We start from the raw sequence: 16,279 nt of genomic DNA, 5'->3' as shown, positions 1-16,279 counted from the left end.
AAAAGATGTAAGGTTCAAGGATGTGGTCGGAAGCATCATAGTTTATTGCACTTTAGTAAATCCTCGAACACAGCTACAGCTTATCATGCCGAATTGAGTTCACCACACCAGCAAACATCTCAAGAAATACAGAAAGCTCAAGAATCCAGTGTTGCAGTGCAATCTTGTGCAAACACATTGTGCGTAAAAACTGGTACAATTAAGCGGCAAGTTTTGCTATCTACGGCTGTAGTCTTGGTAGTCGGAAAGGGGGGTACTACCATTAAATCACGAGCTCTATTAGATTCGGGTTCTGACAGCCACATTGTAACTGAACGCCTGGCAAAGCAGTTAAATCTTAAATTGGAAAAAATCGACTTACCAATCAGCGGTCTCAATGATATTCAAACCAAGGTGAAATATTCGCTTTCTACGGAAATTCAATCTCGAGTCAATGCTTTCGCTACGTGTACGTTAGATTTTCTGGTGGTTCCTAAAGTAACGACAAGTTTACCAATTGTTGAAATAGATGTGCATACTTTGTCATTGCCATCCAACATAGTCTTGGCTGATCCGGCGTTCCATACCCCTGGAGAGATTGATTTGATTCTTGGAAACGAAATCTTCTTTGACCTTATTAAATCAGGTCGCATAAAAATTGAGCATTCTGCAGTTACATTGGCAGAGACTGAACTAGGTTGGGTAGTCGGAGGAGCAATTCACAACGGCGACTCATGGCTGCTTCGTCGTGTGTGTCAATTCAATCATATGGAAGACGAATTAAATCATACAATGCTAAAATTTTGGGAAATTGAAACCATCCCAATGCAAGAATCTCTTACGGAAACTGAAGCAGCGGTAGAAGAACACTTTATTAAAACTCACACCCGGGACAAACAGGGACGATATCAGGTTCGGCTCCCTTTCAATGAGCTTAAGGATCAACTTGGTGATTCTTATGAACTCGCAAAGAAACGGTTTGAAAAATTGAAGCTAGTGCTGAATAGAAATCCGGATAAACGTTTGCAGTATACAGAATTTATGAGTGAGTATCAATCACTTGGGCACATGAAGGAAGCAACCATTACAGACAAGAAGGGTTACTTCATCCCACATCATGCTGTTTATAAGGCTTCTAGTTCGACTACCAAGACTCGTGTGGTCTTTGACGCATCGGCCAAAACTACTTCTGGAATTTCTTTGAATGATGCACTCTCTGTTGGTCCCACAGTGCAAAGTGATTTGCAAAGTATAATACTACGGTTTTGTATTCACGCGGTGGTTCTAACTGCAGATATCCCAAAGATGTACCGACAGATACAAATGTACGAAGAAGACTGTCAATACCAGCGTATCTTGTGGTGGAACAAAAAAGGTTCAGAACAGGTCTTTGAACTTCAAACGGTGACCTATGGCGTTGCAAGTTCGCCGTATCACGCTACAAGGGCACTAATGCAACTAGCAAGGGATGAAGGGTCAAATTACCCTTTGGCAGCAGAGGTTATAAAGAACGATAGCTATATTGACGACTTCCTAACCGGAAGTCGGTCTGCTGAATCGGTCATTGCGATTTACCAGCAGCTTTCCGCATTGTTGGCAAAAGGCGGGTTCGGAGTACATAAGTTTTGCTCGAATAGTCCTAATGTACTAAACATGATACCGGCAAATCTGCACGAAACACAGGTTAGCTTTAACGATACTGGAATCAATGCCCAAATTAAAACTTTGGGACTTATTTGGAATCCGACCGAGGATTACTTTGGATTTAATGTCTTGAAGTTAGATAGCGACAGTATTTCTTCAACGAAGCGAATGGTTTTATCGGATATTGGAAAATTGTTTGACCCTCTAGGATTTCTGGGTCCGGTTGTTACTTCGGCAAAGTTAATCATGCAAGAAATATGGCGTTTAGGTTTAAGTTGGGATGAAGCTCTCCCAGAAAATTTGCTACAGAGTTGGAGGCACTTCCGAGACCAGCTACCCAGTGTAAACCAAATCCGAAAACAGCGATTGATTATATGTGAAGATGCGGTAAGAGTTGAGCTACATGGGTTTTCGGACGCTTCGTTGCGGGCTTATGGAGCGGTTGTTTATATAAGGAGCATTGCAAGGGACGGCACAATGACAGTACAGCTCGTTACTAGCAAATCGCGAGTTGCACCCTTGAAACCCGTTACAATACCAAGATTAGAACTCATCGGTGCCAAGTTACTCGCAGAATTAGTGAACAAGGTGACAACATCAATTCCTGTACAGTTCGATGAAGTAAAATTGTGGTGCGATTCTCAAATCGTTTTGTGTTGGCTTAAAAAAGCTTTGAGAAATTTGAATGTATTTGTTGCTAATCGTATAGCTGCGATATTGGAAAAAACTAAAATCGGTCAATGGCATTACGTTCGATCGGAGTACAATCCGGCTGATGTTATATCCCGGGGTGAAGCTCCAGAGGAATTATTGCGAAATGAGCTTTGGTGGAATGAATCTCCATTACTGTGGCAACAGTACGTCGATGATGACCCTCCCGAACCATTGGATGAATTATCGATACCAGAACTTAAGCCAGAGAAGCTTGTAGCAACTGTACTTTCAATTCCAAGGGAGCAATTTAATAGGATGAGTCACTACCGTAAGTTGTTGCGAGCTTGGGTATATGTTCGACGATTTATTACCATGAAAGACAAGCATTCAATAAACTCATTGATCACAGCGGATGAAATGACTGAAGCAGAACGACATATCCTACGTATTGTACAACAAGAAGTGTTCGGTGATCTCACGAATTGCCTTCGGTCTACACCTAGCAAACGCCACAACTTAAGTAATATCGCCCCGTTTATAGCAGATGATGGTTTGATTCGAGTTGGAGGCCGTCTAAAATATTCGGCTATTCCATATGATGGAAAACATCAAATCCTCTTACCGGAAAAACATCATGTGACAATTATACTTATCAGAAGACTGCATGAAGATTATTTCCACGTAGGCCCCAGTGGACTACTTGCTATCGTGAGAGAACGCTTTTGGCCTTTACGGGTAAAAACGACGATCAAAAAAAATAATTTCATTGTGTCAGATTTGTGCTAAACATCGACCAGTATTGGGAAGCCAATTTATGGGTGATCTGCCGGAATCTCGAGTTAATCCGGCACCTGTATTTGGAAGAGTGGGTGTTGATTACGCAGGACCTTTCATGATGCGATTGAGTAGTAGAAGTCCCAAGTCATACAAGGGATACGTCCTTGTCTTTGTATGTATGGTAGTAAAGGCAATACACCTAGAGTTGGTGTCGAACTTGACAACGGAAAATTTCATAGCTGCATTCCAACGCTTCATAGGTCGACGTGGGCTTCCGAATGACGTGTATTCCGATAATGGAACATCTTTCGTAGGTGCGAACCATGAGCTAGCCGCTTTAAGAAGACTTTTCGAGGACGAACAGCATCAGCAGGAATTGGCTGAGTTCTGCTCTGCCAAAGGTATACGATGGCATTTTATTCCTCCCAGAAGTCCCCACTTCGGGGGAATTTGGGAAGCAGGCGTTAAATCGATGAAATTTCACTTCAAACGGGTTGTCGGCGATACAAGATTAACGTTTGAAGAATTGAGTACGTTTCTAGCACAAACTGAAGCTATACTAAACTCTCGCCCCTTGTGCCCATTATCCGATGATCCAAACGACACTGCCGTATTAAGCCCGTCGCAGTTTCTCATTGGCCGCTCAGCTGTGGCCCTTCCGGAACCATCATACACAGCAAAGAAGGTAGGACAATTGACTAGATGGCAGCATATTCAGCAAATGAGGCAACATTTGTGGCAAAGGTGGTCGAAGGAGTATCTCCATCATTTACAAACTAGGCAGAAGTGGCATAATGGTGTTGTAGACTACAAAATCGGTGCATTGGTATTGTTGCTCGACGAAAATTTACCACCGCAGCATTGGCGCCGCGGACGAATTGTTGCGATGCATACTGGTAAGGATGGAGCAGTGAGAGTCGTGACAGTGAAGACCGTAACAGGTGAATACAAACGTGCAGTCACTAAAATTGCAGTACTACCTTCGGTTGAGCCCGAGGACTCAACGGGGGGAGAATGAACGATTACATGAATTTGCAGAGTAAAACTTTAACACAAAATACATTGAACTTTTCAACAAATTAAAATTGGCATCACTGTATATCAAACAAGTTATAACAATAAGACACGTTGAACACGACGGTTGTGTTTTCAATTTTCTGTCCGAAAGTTTCGCCCTCCATGTCCTTGTCGCGTATAATTTGAGTTGTCGTAAAACGGTAACAGCTTCCATATCCCACCAAAGGGTGGGATGTTCGGGGCATGAAGCACCACCTTGTTCCTATGGCAAGGGAACATTTTTGAATTTCATAACGCAAATCTTAATAACCGTTTCGATGCCCGCATATCGGATTACACCCTTCAACAGCGTTATTTAATAACGTACAGGACAGTCCAACTCCTTGCAGCAATCCTCTGCAAGATTTGAAATGGTCCCAACACACACATGTAGCACATCACTCGCTCCAGTGTGGCTTTCATCAGCCGACAACCATTCTTGTGTATTATCTGCCATAGCTCGTGTCACACGTGTTGAGTGTGACAATTTGATCCGTAGTAACACTGGTCCCCAAATAGCTCACTTAGTACTGCGAAATCTCTTGCTTTTGGGGTGGATGACGTAACAAGATCTGGTAGGGCACCTTGTAGGCGGCGTTAATCAGCCAATCGCCCTTTTCGTAGATGGGACAAACCACACCTTCTTTCCACTCCCTCGGTAGTTTCTCCTCCTTTCATGTCTTCATTGGAAATCATCCAATGAAGTGCCATTACTACTGCTACCTTACCATTTTTCTAGATTTCTGTCGGCCGCTCTACTAGGCTTCAGCTGTTCCATTTCTCACCCGATCTGTTCGATATTGGAAACCGTTTCGTTCCTTCTCTTTTTGCTACATTGCCATTAAGATACCCACCGAAAAATTGCATTCACCTTTCGGCCACCTTGGGCTCACACATATCAGGCTTCGGCTTTTACGAGATTGATTTACCTTATCATAGCACATATGCGTGACATTAGTTCAGAATAGTTGTTCTAGCTCTTCACGATCTCTGTCCTCTTTCTAACGCTTTTCCTCCTCTTACTTACTTAGGTGGCTAGCCGTCCTAAGGCAAAGCCTGTTGACCAAAGTTTCTCCAATTTACTCGATTGTGAGCTACCGCTCTCCTGTTTCTCGGACACTGAGTACTCTCCCCCAGGTCTCGTTCTACCTGATATAACCATCTTGCTCGCTGCGCTCCTGGTCGTCTTATTCCTAGCGGATTTGAAACAAACGCCATTTTTGCCAACTATAGTTGTCCGGCATTCTTTGAAAAATGCCATGTCTATCGGATCCGTTCAGCTCTAGCCACCTTTTGAATACTGGATTCGCCATAGAGCTGTCCTCCAGCATTATCTATGTGTCATGCCAGCAGGCATGAGTAATTCAAATGAACTTGACAATCTACCCGAAATCCGAACAGAATGTTGTGTACCATCTATCGTAGAATGAATCAGTTTGATCGGCTTCTAAGAGAAGCCATTCTCGTCCTTGATTTTCTATTGCTCTTTTCGGTCAATGGTATCATATGCAGCTTTGAAGTTAACGAACAAATGGTTCGTGGGGATTCTATATTCACATCCGTTTTGTAGGTTAAATGTAAATATTTAATCCATTGTGAACCGACGAACGCATCCGGCTTGATAAGTTCCCACCAATCTGTTCCAAACTGGTGAGGCCATTACAAATATTTAAAAAAGTTTTTGTCCCTCCGGTGTTGGGTCACTGAAGCGGGAGGCAAAAAAAACAAAGAAAATATTTTAATCGAGCAAAAACAAATGGATTTTAGGCGTTTAAACGTGAAAACCAAATCTATCCTTGCTTTTAATAGATACGTTGTTATTTTTCATGCAAAAATCTGCTACTGTAAATTCCACTGTTTGAACTTTCAATTCTATTTCGTGCTAGAAGCGTTAACTCAACTCGTAGGTACACTCATTTTTCGAGTTTTTCAGGCTGTAGAGCCCACAGACAATTGATTTTATAAAAAAAATTAACTCATATCCTACAAATTATTTTTTTGCCCCCCGATTTTTCAAGCCAATTTCCAAGGGGGGGTGACAAAAACTTTGAATATGATTTGCAATGGCCTAATAGGCAGCGGAAATGATTTGAAACAGCACTTTGAAGGTGGTAGTCGCACGACAGTTTTCACAGTGGGCACGACTTCCGCTGATAATACACCTTCTTATCGCACGGCTGCTGTTGTTGTATTCGCGCGTACTGCCAGAATGGGTCCTGTCCAATCCCGTCAGCTAGAATATACTTCGTTTTAGACCTGCTTCCTTCGTTGGCAAAGCAAGTAAATTGACCGGGTTTGTTAAAAAACGGGTTCTAGCGCCTTTTACCGTAATGTTAAAGAACAGACAGGGAAGACATCACCTTGTCGAAATGCTTCTGTCTATAATCTTCCATAGCTCATGTCAATTTACACTATCATATGCAGCTTTGAAGTTAATGTATATGTGATGCGGAATTCGCAGCACTTCTGGAGATTCTATCGCAAGGTAAAGATTTGGTCATTTATAGATGACCTGACGAATGTATTGGCCAGTGTCAATAATTTATAAGGATGACTTGGGAAAGCACAGCCGATGGATGTCTTCCTCAACAGCTGTCGTTGGGAATGTCACAATGATGTTAGATAGCTTTCCGGAAGGTTTTGACGTGGGTAGTTTCTGGGAAGTGCCGACCATCTATCAAAACGCGGTTGATTTTGGCTTCCGTTTATGTAGGGTGACCTACCAGGTGGGGCTGTCCTGCTCTTTGTACAGTGATTTTGTTGTTTTAACTGTACGTACTGAATCATCTAAGTCCAATCATTGGTTTGAATTTCTCCTGCTAACCGAGCTAAGCGTTGTAACCCCCGAACTTGACATCATGCCTAGGGTTGGAGCTTCAAAGTTGTAGTCTGTGCATGCTGATAATGTTGAATAATCGGATCAATCTGCAAGGACTGATCGACTACCATCCGATTACTGGCTTCTGTATCTCACCCATCACAATAAACCGTTTCGTCACTTGGAACTTGCCGATTGTTCCAATCTGAACTATTGATTATGTCGTTCTTCGCTTAAATTTGTAGTGGTGACGCTGACGGCTTTAAGGCCTGCGACCATCCCCGTCGAAACGCGATGATATGAAAAATGTAAGGCACCTCGTCATCCATTCCAAACCTACGTTCTTCATTCAAGCGATTCCGTTTTCCTAGACCTTGGGCTCTTGGAAACGATCCTGAAGCTAACTCCAAAGTAAGCTAACGGGATACATTGCATTGTAGAGTCTTAACACTCTAAACCATATTGAATACTACTTTCGTGTCATCCGTGCCATTCGTGGCGTATTAAACCAGCGTCATACCTCGAGGCCAACCGGGCCCCTAAAACCCCTGCATTCAAATTTTCACGCCGATTAGTTCAGCAGTTTCCAAGTTTATAAGGGTCATACAGACACGCGCCAGACCGAAATGCATTTTATAGATTTTTTGCTCTCGAATGAAGGCTCGTAAAAAATTTTTGGTTTGAGTAGGCTGTTGTTTTTAGCTATCGTTTCTATCGTACCTTTCTGTACGGTACCGTTTGTTGAATGCAAAGGTACGATTGCTTTCTTCCGTTTCCATGGTAATCTTCTTGTAGAAGTTTGCAAGAGTTTGCTAAATCCATTCGCATCGTGTGCTTAAAATTGTTCGGCAAAACAGTTAAGGCGACATCCATTTAGTACGTCACGCAAATTTTGACCAAAATCATACCCCCCTCCCCCACTTGTCACATTTCGTCACACATTCGTGCCCCCCCTGAGAAAGTACGTCACGTCACGACAATACCCCCCCCCCATTCACAACAAAAAAATTAAATATTCATTCCACCCTTTTTATTTAAAGCTATCAAATGAATTTCAGCAAATACAAAATGGAAAATTTTCGAGCTTATAAGGCATCGATTCGCGGATTTTGAAGATGATCTTCAATTGCTGCAATCGGATACGCTTCAGAAGTCGCTGATGTGTCGTCGATTAATGTTTCGCGCATATCCACGCCCTTTACATTCATCCACTCAAATTCGTCTGATCTAGTTGAAAGAATCAGGGCAGCAACACGCCTTTGAAGAACTTTCCTGGCGGATTTTTTTGTATTTCTTCAATCGTGTAGTCATTCAACACTACCTTAGATCTAAAATTTAAAAAGAAGAAAACTTAGACATAGTAGAATTAAATTGGATAAGTTTTCTTCTTTTTTAATTTTAGGTTTCGTATTCTACTAAGACGCTCCAAAAACTTCAGACTACCTTAGATGCGAAATTTAATCCGCAAGTGGCTTAAACTCTATCCTTCAGAGAGCTTTTGAGTGAGGGGCAGTATAAATTATACCGAAAAACTTTAAAAGCAGCCGTGGAACTTCCGTATGAGTTTTTGTTCGTCGATTGCGTTCAGCACGAATATCAAGGGAAAACATTGTCATGGGTCTCTGGTAGCATCCCGTAACCCTTCAGGAGATTGTGCGACTGCTATTTGCGGTCGCAAAGATCTTTTAGACAGGACGGTACTCAAGCAGCTCTTCAGCGGGGTACTGCATATTCTGTAAAGCCTTAATGGAGAGTTCATACTACATAGAATAAATGAGTCCTGTTCACATATATATGTTAAAAAAAGTGTTCATTCAAAAAATTTAACTATTTGTTTTAAAATCCATCAGTACGTTAATTTTATAGAGGCCTTCAATAGTTGTATTTTAAAATGAAGGCTAAATTATAATTTCCCGAATAAATTTTCCATTTGATTTTTTTCATGTGACGTCACATAACTTCATACCCCCCCTCCCCCCTACGTCACAAATCGTCACGATTAGATCAACTCCCCCTCCCCCCTATAAGCGTGACGTACTTTATGGATGCCCCCTAAGAATAGTTTGCAATGGTAAATACTTGTGATAATTACGTTGCAGAATAGACCAGTAACGTTTGAAGGAAAGATATGTAGGTATATCGTGTTTGCATGACCCTTTGAAAGGGAACTTTCGGTTTGATGCATCCCAAATTTCATCATTTAGTTATTCATATTTTTCCTCTTTCCCTTTTTTCTTACACAGGCACTCAAGCAAGATCTTGCCCTGTCCCGGGACGACACAATGGAGACGGCGAACGACAAGATCCACCGCGAGAACGTGCGCCAGGGTCGCGACAAGTACAAGACACTGCGCGAAATCCGCAAAGGCAACACCAAGCGCCGCGTGGATCAGTTCGAGAACATGTAAGGAGAGGTGTGCGGGATCCGATCGAGAGCAGCAGCGGTAATTTCTAACAATAGTAGTTGATAATAGAATATATAGTAGCAGTTTATAGCAGAAGAAGAGGAAGAAGAAGAACTAGTAATTAGGCAACGTTTCGGTATAGGATATAAAATGATGATAGAATGCGAAGTCGCGAAGAAAACCCGCAGCGCGTGTGTGTGATTAGAGTGAGGAGAGGAAAGCCCCCTATCAACAACAGTTTGAGACGCAAGATGGAAAGCAATCACTGTTGTTATTAATGTATTTTTATTTCTTGTCTCTTGGTTGATGGCTTCATATCTATGTTTTACACACGCGCGCGCGCGTGTTTGCACAGACACACACATGCAGAGAGAAACGAATTCATTGAAGGAAGAAGCTAGAAGAGTAGTAAGATGATTTGCCCAAGGCAAATGATATTGACTATTATTTTGGTCGGTTGTGGCAGTTTACACATACTATCACAGGACACACACAGCGAGGCCAATTTTCTGCTCCGCAATTAACTACTACTAGTAGATGAGAAGAGACAGCTGTTAAAATACAGAATTAGATTTATAGGACCAAAAAAAAACAGTGGTGGTTTGTTGTCTTCGATTTATACACTATATTCATTCGATTATAATAGAGCATGTCTATTTTATTTGGATAGAATTAATTTCCTTCCGGCAAAAGTATTCTAGTAGCAGAGTTTTGCTTCTGTATTTTTTTTTCAAGCGAAACTTTTTCATTCCCTCCTGGTGTATTTTTTTTATTATATGTAGAAATTATGAGAAGATAACTGAATAAAATAAAACAATAGGAAAAAGCAAACGCGATTGGTAGGATGAACAATGTTGTTATAATATTGCTAGTGGTTTAGTAAACTAGACTATTGATTGAGGATGGCATTACCAGCCCGGAACGTGTGAGTGTTGGATGAAGGATATGACTTGTAAGCTAGCCACACACATACGCCCACACACACAAAAAAACGGCATTCTATTATTTTATTCGCACTCTCAAACACACACATTCACAGAGAAACCGAGAGAGAGAGAGCAAAATATGGTCGACCAACGGTGGTCCTTGACACGATTTGCTTTTGCTGGGCAGCATTTTTCGCCACCTCGTGTGACCTTAGTGCAGACAGATGCGACAGAATTAGGGAGCGAAGAAAGGGAGTTAAAGAACTAACTAATACTTATTACTACTAGTTTTCCCTCATGCTGTAAGCTTTGCGGTTACAGTTTCAACAGCGCGGAAGTGGGAATTGTTTGTTCATTTGACGAATGTCTGCAAATAAGCCATGCGCTTCCCAAGAGATCCTTATTCTTGTTCTGCATGGAGAAGTTCTTGTGAGCCTTGTCGGATTTCTTGGTGGGTTTTCCGCTGGCTTTCGGTGCCATTTTGGCAACAGATTTGTTCTTATGAATTGAACTAAACTAAACTATCGTCGAAAGTCAGTAAGTCCGGTTTAAATCAGAAGAGCATAAAGTGTCCGCCTTCTTTATTTAGGAAAAGGAGCAACCGAAAAGTGACAGTTCAAAAAGGGCAAAGATTCAAAGCTTGCTTTGTGCTCGACGTTCACGCCTAGCAACGAAAAAAAAAACTTCGTTCCCATAGTGACGAGTAAGTGTTATTAAATTTTCCAGATATTTTACAGCAGCAAATATTTTCTCCTCGGCGTCGTTAAAATTGTAACCACCGCGAAGATTACAAATCCATTAATTACTTATTAAATGATAATACACACGAGTAAGTGAAGAAGTGAAGAAGAAAAACAAGGGGATCAAAAATAATGTAATCATCAATTATTATTGAAGCGAAGCGGGGTAACCGCTGAGCAGCAGCAGCAGCAGAGCAGAAACGGGAGTAAGTTGTTATTAAGTTTAATCGATTACTTGTAGGAATTGAAACTAAGTTAAAAAACAAGCAAAAAAAGCATATAAAAAAGCAGAAGAAAACATATGTTGATAATTTTAGCGTTTAGGGAATTCAAACAATAACACAACAATAATAATTTACCGAGCCGTTTTCGCACGCAATCAAGCAAAGAAGAGGGCCCGTAAAAACGATAACTTGATTAACTAAAAGATAGGGATATTCATTCATTGGTCTTCTGCTTGGTTGGTTGTCGATGCGGAGAGAACGTTTTTGGGTTTGGTGCGATTCCAGGCCACCCGCCTAGGTATTGTACATCTCTACTGCTGTATTTATTCACATGTAGAGAGCGTGTTGTGCACATCCCTACTAGCATTTCTGTGTATACAATCAATCGTGTTTAGTCCCCGGGGGTGGATTGGAGAAAATAGGACTACCCTCACAATTAACCTATTATACACTGTCGGATGCCGAAAACTAAGTGGAAAAAAAATTGAAAATAATTTCTATCTGCCATTTTTAAGTTTTATTTTATTTTTGTATTTTTTTTTGTTTAAATTATTTTTAATTAATTGGTTTAATGAAAATGCTGCAAGCGAAAAATACACAACTTATACACAAACAATCATATACACTATTGAAAGCCAACAACATGAAAACACACACGGAAGCAAGCAGACGACATTCACACCAACTCATACACAAAAACAAAAACCCAATCTGAGAAGAAGTATAACAGAGAAAAAAACACATATGAAGAAGAACTTATACACACACACACACGCGTAATGACCATTAATAAAAGCAAAATGAATAGAAAATCCTTTCGCGTCGCGAAGAAAACTTGGACGCGTCTGGAGAGGGGGGTCTGAATTTTTTCCAAAGCTTTTTCAGGTGAGCTTTTTTTGCCCTTTTGCCACCAATTTTTTCTGTTCTCCGTCGCCGTCGTTGTCTGTTCTTCCCTAGTGCCAGTATTCTTTTTTTTAGTTTGTTCTCCGTCAAGACTTACCACCATTCGTTCGCGCACACCCGCAGAATCTTTGTTAAAAAATTCAGACACCATATAATGTAATTATAAATTAATTTTGATTTCGTTACTTTTGTTTATTTCTTCGAAATTCCTTTCTCATCCGTTTTGTAGTTTTAATTTCACTCCTGTTTTTTTTTCTTAAAGAATGGTATGAACGGATTCAACGAACAAATTCAGCCCCGTCAGAGTTTGTACGATGTGTGATATAATGGAGACACTAAACTCTCACTAAACAAAAACAAAAAAAAAATAGACTGATCAATAGGGGTGATCGTCGATTCGCTAATAACTAAAAAAGAAGTGCTTTGATTCGAACAGAAAGACTATACAAAATATTACAGCCTACTAAACACAACACAGAACAGATGAAAGTAAACACCAGAGGGCGGAACGTTTATAAAACGAACCGCAATTTTTTGCCAAGCAAACCACCCCTCAACTCTTCTGTGTGTGGAAATAGAAACGATATACCTACTTTTGGAAAATTGTATTGTACAAAACTACTCATCGGATGATAAGCCTAACAGTACTGAACAGTTGTAACGCAAAACAAAAAAAAGGGTAAATGGTTTCCTCTCAAGCAAAGATAACGAAGATTCCTCTTTAGATTGCAATCTAACACGAACGAACGAACGAAAAGCGTGTCATCCATTTTTTTACTGGACTCGGGAGCAATATAGCTCCGTTCCGGGACACTGTTATAATCTACAGGTTCGGGGCTGCGGCAGTGACCTCGTCTACTCTGTCTGCGAGCCACAAATAAATGCAATAATAAATGTTTGAATTTTCATTCAATTCGGTTTTATCTGTACACAGATCCGATAGTGCCTATCACAGAAAAAAAACTTTGAAACATTCAGTTCATGCAATGAGACATGAACAAGATGAAGAGAAGAGGTTCCGGATGAGAACCTTGTGGAACTCCAGAAGTGATTTGTATTGGTTTGTGGAAGGTGTGAATGCTATAAATTGCAAAAGATTTTAGGGTAGTTGAGCGGCCGTTTTATAAGCCATGGTGCTTAGCTGTAATTTTGTGTTTTACTTGCTGAAACTTTTATAACTAACAATTGATTGGAGTAGTTTCCGAAATGCATGAGATAATGGTAATTCCACGATAATTATGTAGGCCAGCCTTGGTACCAGATTTGAAACTTGGTACCAAGTAAAAAGATTTCGAAGCTTCTGGAGTTTTTTTTCTGTGACATATTGTTGAATAGCTGTAGAGGAGCAGTTGATCTGCGAGGTTTTTCAATAATACAGGAGCAATTTTGTCTGGTCCGGATCCTTAGGAGGTGTTGCGGATAGTTAAACAACCTTTTGTCAGTTGCTTACTTAGCAATTGTATTTAACAGGTAAGTTACTATTTCTTACATTTTCAGTGTTTTCTTTGTTTACAGGTTTTCTACAAATTTCGTCTACTTTGCAGCATTGCTTTCTCCGCATCTCCGCTATCTCTGCAGCATTGCATTGCTACCGCCGTCCACTTAGCTTCGGGGTACAATGCTGGCCTAACAAGCCAGTCGTCGTATGTTCGAAACACGGCTGGGAGGTGCTGCTATAGAGTCAGTAGTATCGTCGCACTAGCCCCGTTATTGTCCTGTACTCTAATAACCGGCTGCGAAGTCTATCTTCGCAGGGCTTTGCTTTTGTCGCGGTCCTAGCAATCTTGTTAAAACGAGAGGACTTTATCACATTTTCTGGCGTACTTCCCAAGCACAGATATCAAATTAGTATAAGTCTGAACGTCGCAAAGAATATTCGACCTGTTGGGACGAGGGGGTTTTGTGCCTTTTTTTCTAAAACTGAAGTAATCGAAATTACAGAAAACAGATGGTGTATGTAACTGTCGTCCCTGCCTGTGGAGGAAGGCGATCACAAATGTACGGGGATATTTGACCTTGAAACCTTTCGTTAATTTTCACTAACTAGTGATTGAAAAAGAATGTTATAACAGAAATCACATAATTGCTACATCTATTATGAAACGATCGGTATCCAAACCATGAAAACCCATTCATAATTGGCAGAGTTATTAGCATTCAAAATCTTTCACGTTCGCATTTTTCGATGTTTTGGAATGACACCCTATCCCAAATCTTGTCGTAATACGTAGTCCTACGTCAAAACAAGTCGGGATAATTTCGTCAGCAGAACCAGGAGAAGCAACCACTGTTGTCATCATTGGTGTAGCCAGGAAATTTCCCTGGAGGGGACCTAGGGGGTGCACTTTAAAAAAAATCATGATCCTGTTACACCGGTTGGAGCACAGGTTACGGAACTACGCAACTACGGACCGGATGTTTACTATCCGACAGATCTTGCAGAAATATTGGGAGTACTACTTGCCCTCGCGTCCCATCTCTGTTGATTTTGTCGTAGTCAGCCGTTGGGTTCATTCTCCGCGTAACACTTCACTCGCGTCTTCACTTTTTAACGTTAACCGAATACCGAATGAATGAGTTGGAGTTGAATGGAGAGGAATTGACTGTTATAAGTATAAACCTCACTTGCTCTGCATGAGCGAATTTTTTTTCGTAGCCGCTAACCGAAACCGACCGAAACATACTTACACATGGATATACGAAGCAGTTTCTCTTTCTTGTAACCACTAGTTTGATTGCGAGTTCTGCTTAGTACAATCGGACGTCGACACTGAAATCTAAAATTGTGCGTAACATTTCAATAGGGCGTTTTTTTCATCTGCTGATATTATATTTTTCCTTATGTTCATTACTTCTCTACAGATTTCAAAGCAGCATACGATACAGTTGATCGAGACCAGTTATGGCAGAAAATGCACCAACATGGTTTTACGGATAAACGGACGCAACTGATCAGAGCTACATTGGATCGAGTGATGTTTCGTGCGCATCTCGGGGATACTTTCAAGTCCCTTTGAGGCACGACGAGTGTTTAGATAATTGCCGATTACAGAGCCAGAATCTGCTCCAAATAAGCAAGACTCCGAACAAATGGAAATAGCGAAACAATGCAGAGACTTTAGACGATTACCGCCAAACTTTGATTAACGCACGAGCAGCCAAGGATAAAGAGCATGTTGATAAAGAGCAGCTGATGTGGTTTTAGCTCGAAGATTTGACTTTTATTGAATTATTTCTTGAATGCCAAATATTTGTTCTCAGATAAGCTATGGACTCCGTAAGTAATAATAATAACTCTAATCGGAACAATCGGCACCCGGGCTATGAAAACGGACTAACGATTGGAAATTAGGAACATGGAACTGTCGGTCTCTAAATTTCCTCGGAATTACCCACGTGCTTTCTAAAGAAGTGAAGAGCCGTAAGTTCGACATCGTAGTGCTGCAGGAGGTATGCTGGAAAGGAACGATGGTACGTACGTATAAAGATGGTCATACCATCTATCAGAGCTGCGGCAATACACACGCAGCCTTATTCTGCGAGTCACGTGACTCAATACAATTGTCACTCGCCACAACGAGTGGAGTCACCTGATTCGCGGCGACTGCAAAGTAGTCACGTCACACGCCTCGCAGAATAAGGGTGACGAGATGGGCACAGGTTTTATAGTGATGGGCGCGATGCAGAAGCGGGTGATCGGGTGGTGGCCGATCAACCCCCGAATGTGTAGATTAAGAATCAAGGGCCGATTCTTTAATATTAGCATAATTAACGTGCACAGCCCTCACCTCGGAAGTACCGATGATGACAAAGACGAATTCTACACGCAGTTGGAGTGTGAATACGACCGTTGCCCAAGACATGATGTTAAAATCATCATCGCGGACTGTAATGCTCAGGTTGGTCAGGAGGAATTCAAACCGGTGATTGGACGGTTCAGCGCCCACCCGCAAACGAACGAAAACGGCCTAAGACTTGTCGACTTCGCCGCCTCCAAGAACATGGCCATACGTAGTACCTTCTTCCAGCATAACCTCTACCATCGGTACACCTGGAAATCACGCAACCAGACAGAATCACAAATCGACCACCTTCTGATAGATGGTCGGAACTTTTCAGACATTATCGACGTCAGAACCTATCCGGGCGCTAA

General features: G+C 41.4%; 1 protein-coding gene across 5 annotated transcripts in view; it reads left to right on the top strand.

The window, feature by feature from the left end:
* Nucleotides 1-13,004, top strand: part of LOC128745273 (moesin/ezrin/radixin homolog 1) — an 88,008-nt gene extending 75,004 nt beyond the window's left edge. For 4 of the 5 annotated variants that reach the window (XM_053842303.1, XM_053842304.1, XM_053842300.1 and 1 more), the window contains exon 8: nt 9,172-13,004. In XM_053842303.1, the coding sequence (XP_053698278.1) occupies nt 9,172-9,336 (165 nt within the window). In that variant the 3' untranslated portion in view covers nt 9,337-13,004. The remainder of the gene's footprint in view (nt 1-9,171) is intronic. The other variant, XM_053842305.1, reaches the window with a different exon arrangement.
* Nucleotides 13,005-16,279: the final 3,275 nt, after the last annotated feature.

This window comes from Sabethes cyaneus, chromosome 1 (assembly GCF_943734655.1).
Source record: "Sabethes cyaneus chromosome 1, idSabCyanKW18_F2, whole genome shotgun sequence".
Taxonomy (NCBI): domain Eukaryota; kingdom Metazoa; phylum Arthropoda; class Insecta; order Diptera; family Culicidae; genus Sabethes; species Sabethes cyaneus.
This window is presented reverse-complemented; position numbering and strand designations above follow the sequence as displayed.